The 19,616-nt window shown below is 47.9% G+C and overlaps 1 protein-coding gene across 1 annotated transcript; it reads left to right on the top strand.

Annotated features, from left to right (window-relative positions):
- The first annotated feature begins 1,332 nt into the window (after window positions 1–1,332).
- LOC136504878 (trimethyltridecatetraene synthase-like) lies at window positions 1,333–3,181 on the top strand. The gene has a single exon (XM_066499915.1). The coding sequence runs from the start codon at window positions 1,431–1,433 to the stop codon at window positions 3,072–3,074; it is 1,644 nt and encodes a 547-aa protein (XP_066356012.1). The 5' UTR covers window positions 1,333–1,430; the 3' UTR covers window positions 3,075–3,181.
- Window positions 3,182–19,616: the final 16,435 nt, after the last annotated feature.

The following is a 19,616-nucleotide window of genomic DNA, read 5'->3' as shown; positions in this document are numbered from 1 at the left end:
ACAACGGACACATGACCACGTGACTGTTTACATCATTCTCACCGATTACAGTTCCCTCAGCTCTTTTTATGCCACCGTAAAACCTGCACTCTCCATGCTCCCAAGGAAGGCTTCCATTTCCATTATAGTTGGCCGTTTGGCCCGGGCACTACGGCCTACGGGCCGGCCCAAGCACAGCACTAATTAGCACGGCCCAGGAACGGCTCGGCCCGACGGCCTTCGTGCCAATGCCTGGCACGGCCCAGCCTTAGTGCCGTGCCTGGGCCGCCATTCTGGCCTGTAGTGCCGACCCGGGCACGGCATGCTATATGGGCCGGCCCGACAGCGGCACGGCTCGGCCGCAGGTGGCCGTTGGGTCCCCGGCTTCGCTCCCATCGGACCGTTGGATCCGGTCGTTGGAATTGGGGCTATAAAACCGCCCGTCCTAGCCGGCCGGCTACGTCTCCGTTGCCCTAATTCATTTGCTCTCACTCTCTGTCTCTCTCACCTCGCTCTCGGCTCTCTCCCGCAGCGCCGTCTCGCCTGTTCCTCTCTCGCCTCGCTCTCCTCTCTCGGCGAGTAAGCGTCGCCGCGTCGATGACTCGCTCTCCTCTCTCGCCTCCGACTTCCTCTCTTCTTCTCGCTCTCCGGTGGCCTCTGGAGCCACCGCTGGCCGTCGCTGGCACAATCCCTAACCCTAACCCTTGCTCAATCCCTAACCCTAACCCTTTATCTCGCTTCGTCCTCGTCGGATCCCTCGTCGACCTTGCCGGATCCCTCGGTTTCCTGGCCGGATCCATGGGTTTCCTCGCTGGATCCGTCGGTTTCCTCGTCGGATCCGTCGTCGACCTCGTCGGATCCATCGGTTTCCTGGCCGGATCCGTCGGTTTCCTAGCCGGATCCATGCCTCGTCGACCTCGCCAGTGACTCTGGTGCTCCGGTTTTGAAGGTAAGTCACCGTCGACCTAACCCTTGCTCAATCCCTAACCCTAACCCTCAATCTCTACTAACCCTTGCTCTGTTTTGTCTAAAGCCGTTGTGGGACCGGGCCGTCGACGAGTGGCGATGGATGGATCCCTAACCCTACCCCTTGTTCTCTACCTGTGTTTATGTGATTATATGACTTTGAGTCTTTGATAAGTTCTGTGAATATGTAACTTTGAGTCTTTGATAAGTTCTCTGAACTTGTAACTTAAGATTGAGATGATGAAGTGTTTGAGGTGTTTGATATTCTGATATGTTTGAGGTGTTTGAGATAATGAACTTGTCCCTGATATTCTTATCAGTTTGAGGTGTTTTGATCACTTGTAGTGCCAGTGCCGGCACGGGCACTACTGGGCCGCCGTGCCCAGTGACACAGCATGGCACGACTAAGACCTAATAGGCAGGCACGTCACAGCTAGTCTACCGTGCCGCGTAGTGCCGTGCCTGGCCGTGCCCGTGCTAGTGCCATGCCGGGTGGCCCGTTTGGCCAACTATTCCATTTCTGCCCGCGCAGCTCACAACGTAGCACACCAACAGTGTCAATGGCCGTGGCATTGGTGGCCACCTGCTTCGTCATCCTCGTGCTCAGCTCCGTTGTTTGGCTCCGCGGCCGTCAGAAGCGGCTGAACCTCCCACCAGGGCCGCAGGGATGGCCGGTGATCGGCAGCCTCGGCTTGCTGGCAGGCGCTCTCCCGCCGCACCGCGCACTGGCCACGCTCGCGGCGCGCCATGGCCCGCTCATGCATCTCCGGCTTGGCTCCTTCGACACCGTGGTGGCCTCCTCGGCGCAGACAGCACGGCTGGTCCTCAAGACCCATGACCTCGCCTTCGCCGACCGCCCGCCCACGGCCTTCGGCGCCATCCTTGCCTATGGCTGCAAGGGCATCCTGCAGACTCCCTACGGCCCCTACTGGCGCATGGCACGCAAGCTGTGCGCCACCGAGCTCTTGTCCCCACGCCGCGTCGACTCGTTCGAGCGCATGCGCGCACAAGAGACGCGCGCGCTGACTCGCGGCCTGTTCGAGTCCGCCGGCGCCACCGTCGAGGTGAAGGAGCACGTCGTGAACTTCACCATGCGGAACATCCTTCGCATGGCTGTCGGGGACAAGTGGTTGGGCTTCTACGGCAGTGAGGAAGGCGAGGCGTTTCGGCGCACCCTGGATGAGGCGTTCGCGGTGACCGGCGCCGTGAGTAACATCGGCGATTGGGTGCCGTGGCTGGGGCAGCTTGACGTGCAGGGCTTCACTCGTCGGATGAAGAGGGTGCACGAGCAGCTGGACCGGTTTACGGAGCAGATCCTCGACGAGCACGAGAAACGCCGGCGACGCTGTGCTAGAGACGGCGGCGAGTTCGCAGCGACAGACCTGGTGGACGTGCTTCTGCAGCTAGCCGAGGAGGGCGGCGGGCCGGAGGAACCGGAGGCCCGGCTCACGCGCGATGGTGCCAAGGCCTTCATGCTGGACATCATTGCCGGCGGCACGGACACCGTGGCGATTACGATGGAGTGGGCGTTGGCGGAGCTCCTCCGCCGCCCGGACGCCATCGCGGCCACCACCGCCGAGATGGACCGCGTGGTGGGCCGTGGTCGCTGGGTCACGGAGCGTGACCTGCCAGCGCTCCCCTACTTGGACGCCGTGGTGAAGGAGACGATGCGGCTCCACCCTGTAGCCCCTATCCTGGTCCCTCGCCGCGCCCGTGAGGACACGGTGGTCGGAGCCTACGACATCCCAGCCGGAGCACGCGTGCTGGTGAACGTGTGGGCCGTGGCGCGCGACCCGGCGTCGTGGCCTGACGCGCCCGAAGAATTTCGGCCGGAGCGATTCCTCGCCGGGGGTGGCGCCAGGGACGTGGACGTGCGCGGGGCGCACTTTGAGCTACTGCCATTTGGGGCCGGGCGGCGGATGTGCCCGGCCTACAACCTCGCGATGAAGGAGGTGGCGGCGGCCCTGGCGAACCTAGTGCACGGGTTCACGTGGCGGCTGCCGGACGGGGTGGCGCCCGAGGACCTGAGCATGGAGGAATTCTTTGGGCTCACGACGAGCATGAAGGTGCCCCTCGTCGCCATCGCCGAGCCTAGGTTGCCGGAGCACCTCTACGCCGATGTGGACTAATCGTCCCGGTTTACGGTGTGGTCATATTATGCAACGTTAAAAACATTGGGCAAAACACGTATTCTAAGTATATCGTGTTCGTGTACAATATAAACTCTGGGCGTTAACACTCTTTTTGGTTTTGGAAAAATTAGTTGCGTAGCATCGAAAGATCGCGATCTCCGTAAAATATCACTGAAAGTTTGCGCCCCTGTAAAATACCATTGAAATGTTGTATTATAAACTAAAAGTACCATTCCATTAAAATGAAGTCACGGAGCTGTTAACTTAGACACACATACCCCCAGTGAGAACCAGATAAACAGCAGTACGTGCCCTCACATTTAAACATAAATGAACACATATATTTCAGTAGCAATATAAGCATATTCCCGCACATACATTTTGGCACATATGAAGACATTTAATATAGAGATCCCTTTAATATAAGCACACATGAACACGTACATTCACATTAGCCACTTCTCAACAACCATTTCTCAACAGAGTACTAGTTAAGACGGTAAAGGAGGTAGGTCTGCTAACACATACGGTAGTTCAAGACATGCATCCATAGTCTAACTAGATCATAAGAGTAGTACAACACGTAGCATTTGCATTAACAAAGCCATTGCGTAGCCTACGATAAGACTTCTTGCAATTCCTCCTGGGGATATGTCTGCTGCTGCCCTGCTCCTTGTTGTAGGTCCTCGACTGAGAGGACTAGTGGAAGCTGACATCCTTCTTGTTGTTGGTCCTGGACTAACAGGTGGTTGCGTGACTAAGGAAGTAGAAGGTGCAGATACTTTCTTGGAATTTTTTGGAGCTTTTTTGCAGCTAGATGTACTGCCCTTTTCTTTTCTTTTCCTACACATCAGGAAGGTATCAGCCATATTTAATAAAAGATCATGTTACAACAAAAGTATAGAGGGTCAATTTACCTTGAATTAGTAGGAGTTGTCGGTGGCAATTCAACAGCAAGTTCAGGAGGCGGCTCACTACAACCCTTCTCAATATGCCTAAACTGGAAGCATCTTTTGCATTGGTAAGGACCCATTTTTCCTGGCTCACCCTTACTTTTGATCCTCTTCACTCTTGGCCTACCTACAGACCTTTCAAGCTTCGAAGGCACCATTAGAAACCCAGGATTAACAATAGGGCACTGTGACTTGTCAACCATTGGGATAACCCCAAACTGTTAAGTAGCCTTGAAATGCTGAACTGAGTAGTAATCATGAATAAAGTCCTCAAGTTTAATTTGTCTTAGGGAACCTATAAATGCTATAACATGAGTGCAAGGTTTCCCAGAAATATTCCACTGACCACATGAACATGTCTTGCTTTCAAGGTCCACAGCATGCCTCCAAGGATAGTTGTCTTTAGTCAATCCAGATATCTCAGCCTTGAGACCACCACTCCCCTTAATTGTGTACTTCAAGTTTCTACTCTTCATCTTCAGCCCATTTATAACACTAGGCAGAATGTGTGGTAGAACCGCCTAATCTAATGCTTCTTAGGAGTACTCGTCTTCCATTAGACACTAAGTACTCAAGGGAGGACATCAAACTACGCGGTTTCATCGAGCACACCCCAAGGGAGAACCTCAAAATCCACATTTTTTACATCAAGATCACAAATGAGAGAATAAAGCTTACATCATTATTAACCATTTCTTACATCACTTTTAATGCAACATCAAAGTATAATATTTATTAATTATAATAGTAGAATATGAACATGTTATCATAGTTATGAACAATTTAAGTTAACAGCGGAATATAAACATGTGATCAGAATTACGGCGGAAATAAATATCTATTCATAACATGATGAAGCATTGATATATAAACTATGACAACAGATTATAAAACTTTCATTTAGAAAAACATTTAGTGAGAGTTATAAATAAAAACTATGATCGCAGTGTAAAGAAATCCTCTCTGAGCCCACTAGGAGGAATCCACGCACAAGAGTCAGCTCTAGCATCCACCTGTCACCTGCAACAAGGGAAAAATAAAACCCTGAGTACTCAATTATACTCAGCAAGACTTACTCGATAGGAGGAAAGAAAAGACTCCAAGGATATGCGAGGCTATCTGATTTGTGGGTTTATTACATCTGCAGGAAGCATTACTAAGCGTGCGTCCTTATATTTAATTTTATTAGCAGTCATCATTAGTTCATTAACTAACCATTCTATGTAAGCACTTGTGCTACTTTCAAGCAGGTGGTAAGCAATTGGATTTCCTTTTACCATCTTTCATCTTCCAGTTCTTACTACGGTGCTAGAGTTTAGACAAGTCGTACCGACACGACGGCGATTCATGAATCAATGAGCCCAGTTGGGTACCCCGAAACACACGCCCCGCTTGTACACTAGGCACAAGCAGGACCAACCCACTACCCTCCTGTCACGGGTCCAGGTCCCCGTCTAAACTTGGACTCCAAGCCCCCACCACTGAGTCCCGGACTCACCGCGGTGCAAGGACCTCCACCCAAAAACCACCCCGAAAGTAGGTCCGGAAAGAGCCGGAACCCATGACAAGAGAGTAATAAGTCTTCCCTGCACCCATACCTAAGTATGTGCTCGGGATAATAAGTTTGTGACTTGCCTAGAGTCCAATGCAACGGCCGGTCCTTAACTGACATAGACAGGGAAAACAGTGTAACCATGCTATGCCCCGTTGGCCATAGGACACAACCTCTTACACCCACCAATACCCAAACCATATCCCTGCCCGGTCTCCATTTTTCTTTTCCACCATTTTATATATTCCAAGTGACAATAATACAGTAATATTTTTCCTATCTCTCACGAGTGACAGGCAATCACTCGACATCTGCCGGAGTCCTATCACATAGCAATCTACACACACACACACACACACACACACACACACACACACACATATATATATATATATGCAAGTGGGTTTCATTCAACTCCTTAAAACTTAATGCACAAATATAATTTTAAGTGTAGAAAAGTAGGGGTTATGCACCGGGGCTTGCCTGGGTAAAATATAATCAGAAGTTAGCTTTCCATCATGGCATCACGATCTCCAAAAGCCCCATTTCTCTAGCAACTCCTGATGACTCTGCGATCCAACGACGTCCCTATTATGATATGCAATGCGATGCAATGTAAAGACATAATTAATCGACTGCAACCGTGACTCATAAAATACGATTTATGTCTCTCAAATTAACGAGCTAGTTCTAATGACGACCGTACTTAGGCTATATATCCATGTTGTTGAAATAGGCCACATATCCCAATAAATATTTTAGTTATGCAAACCCAAGTTATTTCTTTATTCCATTCTATCAATTTAATCTTTATTCGAAATATGGCATCATTATCTATCTAGCAAACTAATTATTCTAGAGCTACAAAAATTACAGTGAGCAGCTAATAATATTAATAATTTACTGTAAAATTTCCAGGGTCAATACTATCATCGATTTATCACAAAAATTCCTACAAGTTCACATTTAACACTATTAAGCATGTTAAAATAATTAGAGCAACCCTAGAAATATTTTAAAACTAGATGAACCAAATACGCTACTAGATAGATCATGATTTTAGGAACTTAACAAAATTGGTTTCATAATTTTTGGACCACTACACAAATTTATATTGATTTTACAAGTTTATTTCTGAAACTAAATTAACAATTGATTTATAAAACTAAAAGGGCCAGCGGCCACCAAATCAGCCTACGGCGTGCGCGGCCTTAACGTGGCCCATGACTGGCAAGCCGGCTCAGCCCGCAGGCGCACAGCGTGTGGCCCAGGCACGGGCGGCACTAGGTCGGCCTAGACGGACGCGCGGCCCAAGCGGGAGTGGCACAAGGCCGGCCCAAGCACGCGAGCAAGAACGGCCTAGGTGGTAGGTAGGCCGCAGCCCAGCAAACTGGCCCACGCACCAAGGCAAGGCAGCAGTGGTACCACTTTGCACCGAGACCCCTGACCTTCTAACAATTCACCCCATAGTACATCAAGCACTCTGTAGCACTATTCATCTGAGTCTAGTGTTTCACATCTGGACCCAAAGAAAGGTTCTATTTCTGTTTCTCACCTTCTCTCCCTCCTCAAAACAGAGCACGAGCAGAGGACGGTGGCTCCGGCCGATTCCCGCTAGAGGAACGGTGACCAGGCGGCACAGGGGTAGCACCGGGCCTGGCCGTGCACGCGGTCGTCGACGACATGGCCCAAGGCAGCCCACGGCACGGCGGCCACGCACGCACGTGGGCGGCCACGGGGCGACGACAGCGGAGGTGAAGCGTTTCAGCGGCGGGGGCGCTTCGCTAGCTCTAGGCAGCAGGCAGGCTGGCGTGGACAACGGCGGGGCATGGCAGCGGATGAGCAGCGCACGCTCGAGGTGCGCTTTGGTGGCGGCAGGAGGGGCGGCATGACCAGCAGCGGCCGCAGAGACAAGCAGCTGTGGCTGGCTAGCAACCAGGCGGTGTGTCGACCGACGGAGACGGTGGGGCAGTGCGTGGGGCATTGGCGGCGTGGCCATGACGGAGTCGCGGCGCGGGACCTGGATGCACCTGCGCGCACGGCGGCAGGTGAAGGAAGCGGCCGCGTAGTGGAGCGGTAAGTCCAGCGCAGGACCGTGCAGACTCAGCGCACTCGCCAATGAGGAGCCGGGCGATTGCGCAGCAAGAGCGACCGGAGGCGGTGAGGTGTTGTGGCTGTTTCGGCCGTAGGTGCGGGCGGTCGCGGCCAAGCCGGGTGCTATGCAGTGGTGAGCCATGGCTCGGCGTGGACGACGCCGGTGGTGCTACGAGGTACGGCACGGAAGGAGAGTGGCATAGGGCAACGTGGGCCTAGGCATGCTCACGCGATGGGGGGAAACCAGCGACAGACGGCAGGAGGCACGGCAATGGTGACCTAGTGTGGAAGCAAGCAACGAAAGGGAGGTAGACAGCGACAGACACCGAGAGAGTGAGAGAGAAAAAGTAGTGTGAACATAGTAGCGCAATGTCGTGATGTAGCAGGCTATGCAACGGCATCGAGCATGGCTTGGTAGGTGGTTTGTGCGATGGGCGGAAAACATCGAATTGGGTTTTTGGAACGCTTTAAATAGCATGCATGGCACGTTTTGGGCCGAGTTCCTCATGTGGACGGGGTCACCATGCCTCAACAATCGGCGTCGCCGTGCCAGCCGCCCGACGCATGCGCGCACGCACACATTCATGCCACCGCGCTGTCCTGGCCGCTCTGCCCACAGTGTCCTTGTCGTTGCCGTCATTGGCCAGTCGCTCTGGCCGGTCTGCTACCGTCTGGATGGCCGCCTCGCGTTGTCACCGCTGCGCCATGGACTGCCGCCCTCCTGTCACTGTGCTGCCCCGTGCTATCACCATCACGCCACAACACATGCACGTTTCTCTACGTCGCGTCGTCACATCGGGCGCACAGCGCGCATAGGTGCGTGGCACCCCTATGTGCTGCTACTCTGCCTAGCGTCCGCATCCTACCGAGGCGACAAAGCGCCTCTGCTGGACTCGCACTGCACTGCACGTGGAGCTACCGTCCCCTCGCCTTGTCCTTGTTTATTGAATGGCTTCGCGACGCGTCGTGCCATCTCGTCCCTACATCTCTTGCGCGCACTGCTGCGGCCGCGTAGGATGGTAGGCAGGACCGAGTTGTACCCGTGTCAAATTCGCTGCATGTGGTCACTACCAGAGCAATTACTCATGCCAGGCGCTGGTGCTGGAGCCCTGCTACCACCCTAGTCACCTCCGGCCTTCAATTGAGCCCAGCCATGCTTCGATTGGCCGTTTCCCCCTCTACCATGCCATTATAGCCAGAACCGGGCCGTGGCCGAGGACATCTACCTGCCGCTCCACCTCTCGCAAATTCACCTACACCACGAGTTTCGCCTTGATCCCCTCCATCCCATGCGCACCCCTCTTTCACCGCCACTGCCTTCCCGACGCCGCTGACACGGTCGCGCCACCGCTGCCGTCGTGAAGCTTGCCATGCGTGCGTGGCAGGACGCACTCGGTCCGTCCCCGGCCAATCCATCTCCATAGGTAGTTCTGGGGTGAGTCGCTGTTGCCCATTCCTTGGTGCGTTCATGTCATTTGTGCCTTGGCTCATAGGAACATGGCCGTCGCCGCTGCAGGAGGTCCACTGTTGGGGAGGGAGCTCGGGACCACATCTTCGTTCGTCGCTTCACCGTCCACCGCTTCGAGTTTGCGTCTAGGTGAGCATCGGCTCGCTATCAGGGACAGGGAGGGGCTAGGCTGGCCGGCGTAACCATCCTATGCCAGCGCTGCCACACCGGTGTGCGCGTGGGTGCCCGAGGGTCTAGCCACGGTGAAAATAGAATATTCTAAGGGTTAGATTTCTTAAGTACTGACTATAGGAATAGTGTCACGGGTCTCAGGTGAAAGGGTTGAGATGGCGGACTAGAGGGGGGGGTGAATAGTCCTTTCTAAAAATAATCACGTCGGCTAACCGAAACAAGTGCGGAATTAAAACAATCGGTCTAGCCAAGACTACACCCCTCTATCAATGTTCTCTAGCACCTAACAAAGATCCTAATTAAGTGACTAAGGTGCCGGGCTAGCTAGAGCTCACCTAATCAATTCTAGAAGCTAGGTCACACAAACCTATGCCACTAGTACTTTAAGCAACAAGGGAGCTCCTACACATGCTAGTAAGCAAAAGCACAAAGCCAACTAAGCTTACTAGCAATGCTCAATAACAAGGCAACCAATGCTAAATTAGAGAGCACAAATACTTAACTACATAAACTAAGCAAAGTGACTAACAAGGTTACACAAACCTAATTAGCCACGCAAGGGAGCTACTTCTATGCTACACAAGCAAGAAGGTAACTAGCAAGCTACACAAGCTAACTAATTACAAAAGCAACAACACAAGCTCAATGTATATGAAAGTAGTTGCAAGCTTTGTGTAACGGGATGCAAACCAACGGGAAGAACAAGGTTGACACGATGATTTTTCTCCTGAGGTTCACGTGTTTGCTAACACGCTAGTCCCCGTTGTGTCGACCGCTCACTTGGTGGTTCAGCGGCTAATTGGCATCACCTGCTAAGCCCGCACGTCGGGCGCCGCAAGAACCTACCCTAGAAGTGAGGGTAGCTCAATAACACACTTTACTAAAGTTTCTCTTCGCGGCTCTCGCGGGGCAAGCATAATGCCCCTCACAAGCTCTTCTCTGGAGCGCCGCACAAGCTTCTTGCGGGCTTCGACAGAGACCACCACCAAGCCGTCTAGGAGATGGCAACCTCCAAGAGTGACAAGCACCACTGGCTTGCAACTCGATCACCTAGTGCCACTCGATGCAACCTCACGATGCAATCGCACTAGAATCGCTCACTCACACAATCGGATGATCACTATCAAGTATGTGTGAGATGGAGGGCTCCTAAGCACTCTCAAGCATGGACACAAAGTCCCCCAAGGTGCTTAGCACCAGCCATGGCCAAAGGCCACTTCTATTTATAGCCCCAAGGGCTAAACTAGTCGTTTCCCCTTCACTGGGCCACTGTTGGGTCGACCGGACGCTCCGGTCGTGTTGACCGGACGCTGGACCTTAGCGTCCGGTCGCCCGATGATAGCCACGTGTCACCTGCGTTCAACGGCATTCTTTTGATCTCAACGGTCATCTTCTGACCGGACACAGCAACTTCAACTAACCGGATCCTGGACCCTCAGCGTCCGGTCATTTACAGTAAGGTACCGACCCCGACCGAACGCGTTCGGTCGGTCATGATCGGACGTAGCCCCAGCGTCCGATCACTCTCCAGCGACACTGCTTCATCCGACAATAGGACCGGACACTGCTTCCAGCATCCGGTCGACAGACCGATGTTGCTCGCTGACTGCCACTACTGACCGGACGCTGAGCCTCAGCGTCCGGTCACTGCGTGACCAGAGTCCGGTCCACTTTGTAGGACCTTACTCATCTTCGTTTCTTCACCAAGTTGATCCACATCAACTCCAACTTCATCTCCTTAGTAAATGTGCCAACATCATCAAGTGTACACCACCATGTGTATGTGTGTTAGCATTTTCACAATCATTTCCCAAAGGATATTAGCCACTCAACTTGTCACGCCACTCAATCCTAGCGACGATGCAAAGTTAGATCACTCGAGTGGCACATAGATGACCGATATGCAAACAAGTTTGCTCCTCTTGATAGTACGGCCATCTATCCTAAACCCGGTCACAAACTTCTCTACACATCTATGACCGGTGAAATGAAATGCCCTAGGTTATACCTTTGCCTTGCGCATTCCATTCCATCTCCTCCAATGTTGATGCAACACATGCACCAACACAATCAACAATGATATGATCCACTTCATATCATCACATGATCATATTAGTTCATCGATCTTGACTTCACTTGCTTTTCACCATTGCCTTCGTCCATCGACGCCAAGTCTTGCTCAAGCTTCACCGCCACGCGGTCCATCGCTCCAAAGCCTTTGACTTGCCCTTCAAGCTTGCAACCGGTCCATCAAGCCAAGTCTTGTCTTGATCTTCTCCACCTTGATCACATGACTCAATGTCATGTCTCATGTGCAATGAGCTCCTTCATCATCACATGTGTGAGCTTTGCAACATCTCTAAGCCATTTTCACCTTCATGGCATATGTTGCTCACACACATGTACCTGTGGACTAATTACCTATGTATCTCACATAAACACAATTAGTCCACCTAGGTTGTCACTCAATTACCAAAACCACACAAGGACCTTTCAATCTCCCCCTTTTTGGTAATTGATGACAACTCTACAAAGATATGGAAATTAAGCTCTTTTGGATTCATGTTGCTTGCCCAAGCAATTTTACCATGTGAAAATGATTTTGGACAAGTACCACATACCCAAAATGGTAGTATTAGCTCCCCCTACATATGTGCTAGAGTGTTTGATTTGAAGCTTGCACATATGCATAGATTGAAATTGTGGGAGAGTAATTACTACAAAATGATGCTAAGGTGTATAGAATAAACCTTTGAAGCGTGTACCAATCGGAGTTGCACCTTTAAGTTCATCCTTAGCACCATGGTTAGCTAGATATCACTTGGAAATAAAAGCACTAGATACCTTGTGAGATCAACATTAAAAGCAAGGTACTAGCATTACTTTGAAAAGCATACCAAGTGTCTAGCTATCATCCTATGCATGCTAGTTATCAAATCATCATTCAAGTTCTACAACTAGCATACACCACACAAGCATGCATATTGAATTTTAAAGCTTATGCAATGCAAGCAAGCACATGAATATGTGCATATCAAATGCAATCAATCAAAGTTCATGAGCTTGCTCCCCCTACTTGTGTGCTTCTCTTGTCCAAGAATTTTGATCCATCTCTTTTCTTCAATGTTGCTCCCTCTTTGTCGATGTCCATGTCCAACCTCTTAAGCTTTCATATCTTATCTCTCCCCTTGCACAATTTATCTCTCCCCCTTATAAAAGCTTTCATATCCTTGTAAAATCTCTCCCCTTTTGTCATTAATTTCCATAAAAGGTGAGTTTCTCATTGATGCAAGGGTAAGCATTTTGGGGTAGATAGTTGAGGCTTGAGTCTTGTATTTTTGATGGACATCACTTGATTGTTGGAATGACCCCACTTGTAGATACCAATTTGATACCAATTGAAAGTTATACCACTTGAATCTTGTGTAGGGCTTCTTGAGATACCACATATAGGATCTTTGATCTTGATATCAATTAGTGTGACACCTCCCCTTATGTGATAGCATGGGTCATCCATTTAATACACTTGAGCTCTTGTAAGTGAGGGATGCATTCTTCATTTGATGATCACTTAAAGTTGAGGATCACTTGTGGAACCATTTGTTGGATTTTTCAATAAGAACCATTTCTTGAACATTTGCTATCTTCATGAGTACCACTTATAGGATATCACTTGTGAGTTGATCTAGACATCATTTGTAGATTCTTGATGAAATACTTGAGTCTAGATACTATTTGAAACAAATGAACTAGATATCCATTTGCATTGTTGTCTTGTGCTTGTACTCTTATCACTATCATGAGCTTCTATGATTGACTTGAACTAAATTGATTTGCCTAAGTTTTCAAGTCCGGTTTGAACCAATGACAAGCTTCTTCACACCTCTTGCAAGGGTTATCTTGCCAATGTTGTACTTGTCACTTGTTAGCAATCCAAATTAGATCAAGTACTTGGGATCACTAGCTCATGAACAAAGTCATATACTAACCACTAGATCAAGTAATCATTCAAACAATAGTGGTAGGCTATGAATTTAAACATTTTATTTGTTATGCATAATCCTATGAAGCATGTACTATATGCACTAACCACATACTAGTAAGGGATGAAATGATCATGCACATTACAATGATACCTTTGCTATGTTGGAGTAGAGGATAGTCACATAGATTTCAATTCATTACTCCAATAGCAATGTGAAGCCCAATTATAAGCTTGGTGAAGACCAATAGATACCATGTTGAATTTCATTCTTCACCCATATGAAATGAATACCACTTATGATCAAGTGCACTTTCTTGTTGTGGTTGACTTGCTTCATCTTTTGATCTTTGCTTGCATGAGAGCATCAATTTGAGAATACCACTTGAAATATCATGACTAGCTCTCTTTTGGGTGTTGCTTGCTTTTCTTGATCAACCCTTTTGATTTCTTCAACTAAGCATCTCAAATGTCCCTCGGATCACCACTTCCATGTTAGCCTTCCAAGTACCACACTTGGTTTACCTACCCATAGGCGGCAAGCCCCTACACTAGGGAGAAGTGACCTCTCTCCAAGAAGCATTCTTGATACTCACTTGAAATATCTTGATTGATTGATCCAGGTGATGGACTTAACTTGATGAGTAACCTTGATTCCTTCTTTAAGTCTTTTTCTTTCTTCTTGTTTAAGTCCTTTTCTTTTTACCAAATGATTTCCCATAGTCACTAGAACTTAAACTTCAACTTCACCTTGAGTATGATCTTGATCTTTTAATTTGAGTACCGAATGTGTGCAAAGTACACTCCACAATCAAATAGCCTTGTACTCTTTTCTTGTCATGCTTCTAGATCATCTCAAACCAAACTTAGGTGCCTCAATTACTTATAAACATGTTTCCAACTTGAGGACCTTTCAATCAAAGTGACTCTAGATTAATCCAATATTTGTCACTTTTTTGGCAGATTCTGTACCCTTCAAAGAAATAAGCATATCTCCCAAAGTACAAATCCAAATGCCACGAAATTTGGTGGAGATGTTCTTTACTAAGTTATCTAGCAGCTGTAAAAATTTGAGCTTTATTTTACTTCTAGATTGCTGCCATATTTCAATTCTTTCACCACTGCTATATGCTGAAAACTTCTGCACTATAGCTTTGTTAACTCATGATCATCTATTTAGCAAACTTTAATTCAAATATTTGCAAGCCATCAAATAATCCAATAAATCACCACAACTTGAATATGACACTTGTATGTTGTAGCACTTGGACTTCACTCAATTTTTACTTAGCATTGGGTTGGATATGCACTAAGCTTCAATGCTTGATTCAACATATGATGATTAATATGAGATCAATTGAGTCAAGTCTCTAATGCCAATGGTACCTACAATCAATCATCCACTTTTTGATGGTACCCAAACAAGTTTGGGTCCTCTCAAGTTAGGAGCAACATACTTAGGCATAGCCTTAGTATGAATAGTGGGATGTTTTGCAATTGCAACTAATGAGGTACCATTGCCATCCTTCCTAAGCATAGAATCATCATCAATTGAAATAGGCTTAGGAGTGTTACCTAGGGGACATGTATGTGCCATGTGTCCCCTTTCCCGACATGAGTAGCACTTTCTATTTGCTTGAGCCTTCTCTTCTTTGCTCATGTGGTGCTTCTCATTGCCTTGCCTCTCATGGATTGCTTGAGCCTTCTTCTCAAACTTGGTAGGACACTTAGAGGCAAAGTGTCTCATACTTCCACACTTGAAGCACTTGATGTGAGCATAATCTTTCTTCTTATCTTCATTCTTGCTCATCATCTTGGCATCTTGAGTTTGCATTGGATGCCTTGTCTTTCCACCCCTTCTTGTTTTCTTCTTCTTTATCATCAAATCATCACCATCTTCATGGTTGATCTTGATTTGCTCTTGGGGTGTCTTCTCTTGCTCAACTTGTGGCTTTGGTTGAGGCTCTTCTAGTTGCTTCACGAATTGCTTGGTTGGGCACATTGAGGTAAGATGAACCCAAGTGCGGCACTTGAAGCACTTCACATGCCTTAGCCTCTCTTCTTCTTTCTTCAACTTGAGCTTTTCTTCATTGGGGCAACCATTTGCAAGATGTCCCACTTCATGGCACTTGAAGCACATGAAATGAGAGAGCTTCTCTTATTCTTGCTTCTTCATCTCTCTTTCATATCTTCTCTTGCCCCATCTTTTGCCCTTGATCTTGCTCTTGTTGAAGCCAATGCCACTTATGTCATTGCGGCTTTCTTGATGTTTGACTTCGCTAGTCTTGAAGCCGACTCCACTCTTATTACCAAAGTTTCTTTGAGTCTTCAACATATGCTCAAAGGTGACTTGAGAATTGTAGCACCTCTCTAACTTGTTGCTCAATTTCTTCACTTGTTCTCCTTCAAAAGGTTAGTCTCACAAGACATAGAAGTAGAACAAGCATCTATATGTGAAGAGCATGGCATATCTAATAAATCATCACAAGAGGTGGATACATGCTTCTTGCCTACATCACAAGGGTTAGCAATAATATGTGATTGATCAATTGACCCATGTGATGAACTCTCATTATTTTTAAGTTTCTTGGTAAACATTTTAATGAGAGAAGCATGTTGTTCTAATAACTCATCATGAGATGCAAGTAGTGTCTCATGATTCAATTTAAGCTCATCATGTGAAGATTTATAAGCATCAAGTAAGTCTTTATGTTCTTCACAAGAGTTCTTTAGAAATGAGTTTTCATTTTCTAATTTCAATGTTTTAGCTTTCTCATTTTCTAAAGACATGGTCATGCTAGCAAGTCTACTAACAAGCTCATCATATGAATCAACATGATCAACCACATTATCATTTGTTACCTTGGTGTCACCTTGTAACATGAAGCAATGTGGTGATGTAGTTGGAGAGCTTGTAGTAGCATCTTCATTATGGCTTGAGCATGAACTATCATCACCATCAAGTGTGCATGGGGTAGCATCATCACTTGCAACACTTGTGGCATCATCAACAACTTTGTCAAGTGAACTTGTAGTAGATCGATCATCATCATCATCACTTGACCATGAGGTGGAGCAATCTTCCACAATCACCAAATTGTGGTTATGCTCAACACACTCATGCACCTCCTTCTTGGGCTAATCCTCCTTCTTGAATTTGCCATCATCCCATGTGGAGGAATCACCGAAGGTTTCCTCGATGGACTCCCATATCTCACGAGCGGTTCCCTTGATGTTTACTTGTTTCATCAAATCAAAGCTTAAAGCATCCATTAGAAAACAACAAGCATGTGCATCAAATTCATAGAGAACTCTTTGAGCTTTGGTGAGATTTCTATGGTCCAAGACATGGGTGAGACCACTTGTGACAACCCACCAAAATTTAGGTTCCTTTGCATGAAAATGATCAAGCATGTGATTTTTCCAAAGTGCAAAGTTTGTGCCATCAAAAATGTGTGCCTCCCAAACATCTAGCCCATTAGATGCCATCCTCTCGGATTGGTAAAGACCACAAATGAGAGACCTCGCTCTGATACCAATTGAAAGGGTCGAGATGACGGACTAGAGGGGAGGTGAATAGTCCTTTCTAAAAATAATCACGTTGGCTAATCGAAATAAGTGCGGAATTAAAACAATCGGTCTAGCCAAGACTACACCCCTCTATCAATGTTCTCTAGCACCTAACAAAGATCCTAATTAAGTGACTAAGGTGCCAGGCTAGCTAGAGCTCACCTAAACAATTCTAGAAGCTAGGTCACACAAACCTATGCCACTAGTACTTTAAGCAACAAGGGAGCTCCTACACATGCTAGTAAGCAAAAGCACAAAGCCAACTAAGCTCACTAGCAATGCTCAATAACAAGGCAACCAATGCCAAATTAGAGAGCACAAATACTTAGCTACATAAACTAAGCAAAGTGACTAACAAGGTTACACAAACCTAATTTGCCACACAAAGGAGCTACTTCTATGCTACACAAGCAAGAAGGTAACTAGCAAGCTACACAAGCTAACTAATTACAAAAGCAACAACACAAGCTCAATGTATATGAAAGTAATCGCAAGCTTTGTGTAACGGGGATGCAAACCAATGGGAAGAACAAGGTTGACACGATGATTTTTCTCCCGAGGTTCACGTGTTTGCTAACACGCTAGTCCCCGTTGTGTCGACCGCTCACATGGTGGTTCGACGGCTAATTGGCATCACCCACCAAGCCTGCATGTCGGGCGCCATAAGAACCTACCCCGAAAGTGAGGGTAGCTCAATGACACGCTTTACTAAAGTTCCTCTTCGCGGCTCCCGTGGGTGAGCACAATGCCCCTCATAAACTCTTCTCTAGAGCGCCGCACAAGCTTCTTGCGGGCTTCGATGGAGACCACCACCAAGCCATCTAGGAGGTGGCAACCTCCAAGAGTAACAAGCACCACTGGCTTACAACTTGATCACCTAGTGCCACTCGATGCAACCTCACGATGCAATCGCACTAGAATCACTCACTCACACAATCGGATGATCACTATCAAGTATGTGTGAGATGGAGGGCTCCTAAGCACTCTCAAGTATGGACACAAAGTCCCCCAAGGTGCTCAGCACCAGCCATGGCCGAAGGCCACTTCTATTTATAGCCCCAAGGGCTAAACTAGCCGTTACCCCATCATTGGGCAACTATCAGGTCGACTAGACGCTCCGGTCGTGTTGATCGGATACTGGACCTTAGCGTCTGGTCGCCCGATGATAGCCACGTGTCACCTGCGTTCAATGGCATTCTTTCGATCTCAATGGTCATCTTCTGAATGGACACAGTAGCTTCAACTGACCGGACGCTGGACCCTCAGTGTCCGGTCATTTACAGTAAGGTACCAACCCTGACCGAACGCGTCCGGTCGGTCGTGATCGGACACAGCCCCAACGTCCAGTCACTCTCCAGCGACACTGCTTCGTCCGACAACAGGACCGGACACTGCTTCCAGCGTCCGGTCGATAGACCGACGCTGCTCGCTGACTGCCACTGCTGATCGGACGCTGAGCCTCAGCGTCTGGTCACTGGGTGACCAGAGTCCGGTCCACTCTGTGGGACCTTTCTCATCTCCATTTCTTCACCGAGTTGATCCACATCAACTCCAACTTCATCTCCTTAGTAAATGTGCCAACACCATCAAGTGTACACCACCATGTGTATGTGTGTTAGCATTTTCACAATCATTTCGCAAAGGATGTTAGCCACTCAACTTGTCACACCACTCAATCCTAGCGACGATGCAAAGTTAGATCACTCGAGTGGCACATAGATGACCGATATGCAAACAAGTTTGCTCCTCTTGATAGTACGGCCATCTATCCTAAACCCGGTCACAAACTTCTCTACACACCTATGACCGGTGAAATGAAATGCCCTAGGTTATACCTTTGCCTTGTGCATTCCATTCCATCTCCTCCAATGTTGATGCAACACATGCACCAACAAGATCAACAATGATATGATCCACTTCATATCATCACATGATCATATTGGTTCATCGATCATGACTTCACTTGCTTTTCACCATTCCCTTCGTCCATCGACGCCAAGTCTTGCTCAAGCTTCACCGCCACACGGTCCATCGCTCCAAAGTCTTCGACTTGCCCTTTACGCTTGCAACCGGTCCATCAAGCCAAGTCTTGTCTTGATCTTCTCCATCTTGATCACATGACTCAATGTCATGTCTCATGTGCAATGAGCTCCTTCATCATCACATGTGTGAGCTTTGCAACATCTCCAAGCCATTTTCACCTTCATGGCATATGTTGCTCACACACATGTACCTGTGGACTAATTACCTGTGTATCTCACATAAACACAATTAGTCCACCTAGGTTGTCACTCAATTACCAAAACCACACAAGGACCTTTCATCAGGCCGATTCACCGGTAGGTCAAGGGGGTTTTCGCATAATTGATGGGTCTTAGGCCGTTGCCGCGTAGCTGGGCTGCGCCCGCATGGGCCGCGCCGATGGGTCATGAGCGCGCGCGTTGCACGGGATTGGGCCGAGCTTCTCGCTCGTGGGCCGCGCGAGTTAGAATTCGTTTTCCATTTTATAAAGGATAGAATTAGCTTTAAAATTTACATTCTAAGTGAACTTTGAAAATTAATATCAGTTCACACATGTAGCCAAAAATTATGAAATAAATTCTGTTCAGTTCCTAAAAATGTTGTCTATTTGATGGTGTAGTTAGTTTATATATATCTTTGTTGATGCTAAGGTCCATTAAATCATTTGGAAGTATTAATGTTATTTAGATTAATAATTGTAGGAGCTTTTGTGGCAAATCAGTAATAG

The sequence above is a fragment of the Miscanthus floridulus genome, chromosome 14 (assembly GCF_019320115.1).
Source record: "Miscanthus floridulus cultivar M001 chromosome 14, ASM1932011v1, whole genome shotgun sequence".
Classification (NCBI taxonomy): Eukaryota; Viridiplantae; Streptophyta; class Magnoliopsida; order Poales; family Poaceae; genus Miscanthus; species Miscanthus floridulus.
This window is presented reverse-complemented; position numbering and strand designations above follow the sequence as displayed.

Bases quoted from the DNA above. Each gene is read 5' to 3' on its own strand.
- LOC136504878 (XM_066499915.1), top strand. From the start codon at position 1,431: ATGCCGGGTGGCCCGTTTGGCCAACTATTCCATTTCTGCCCGCGCAGC.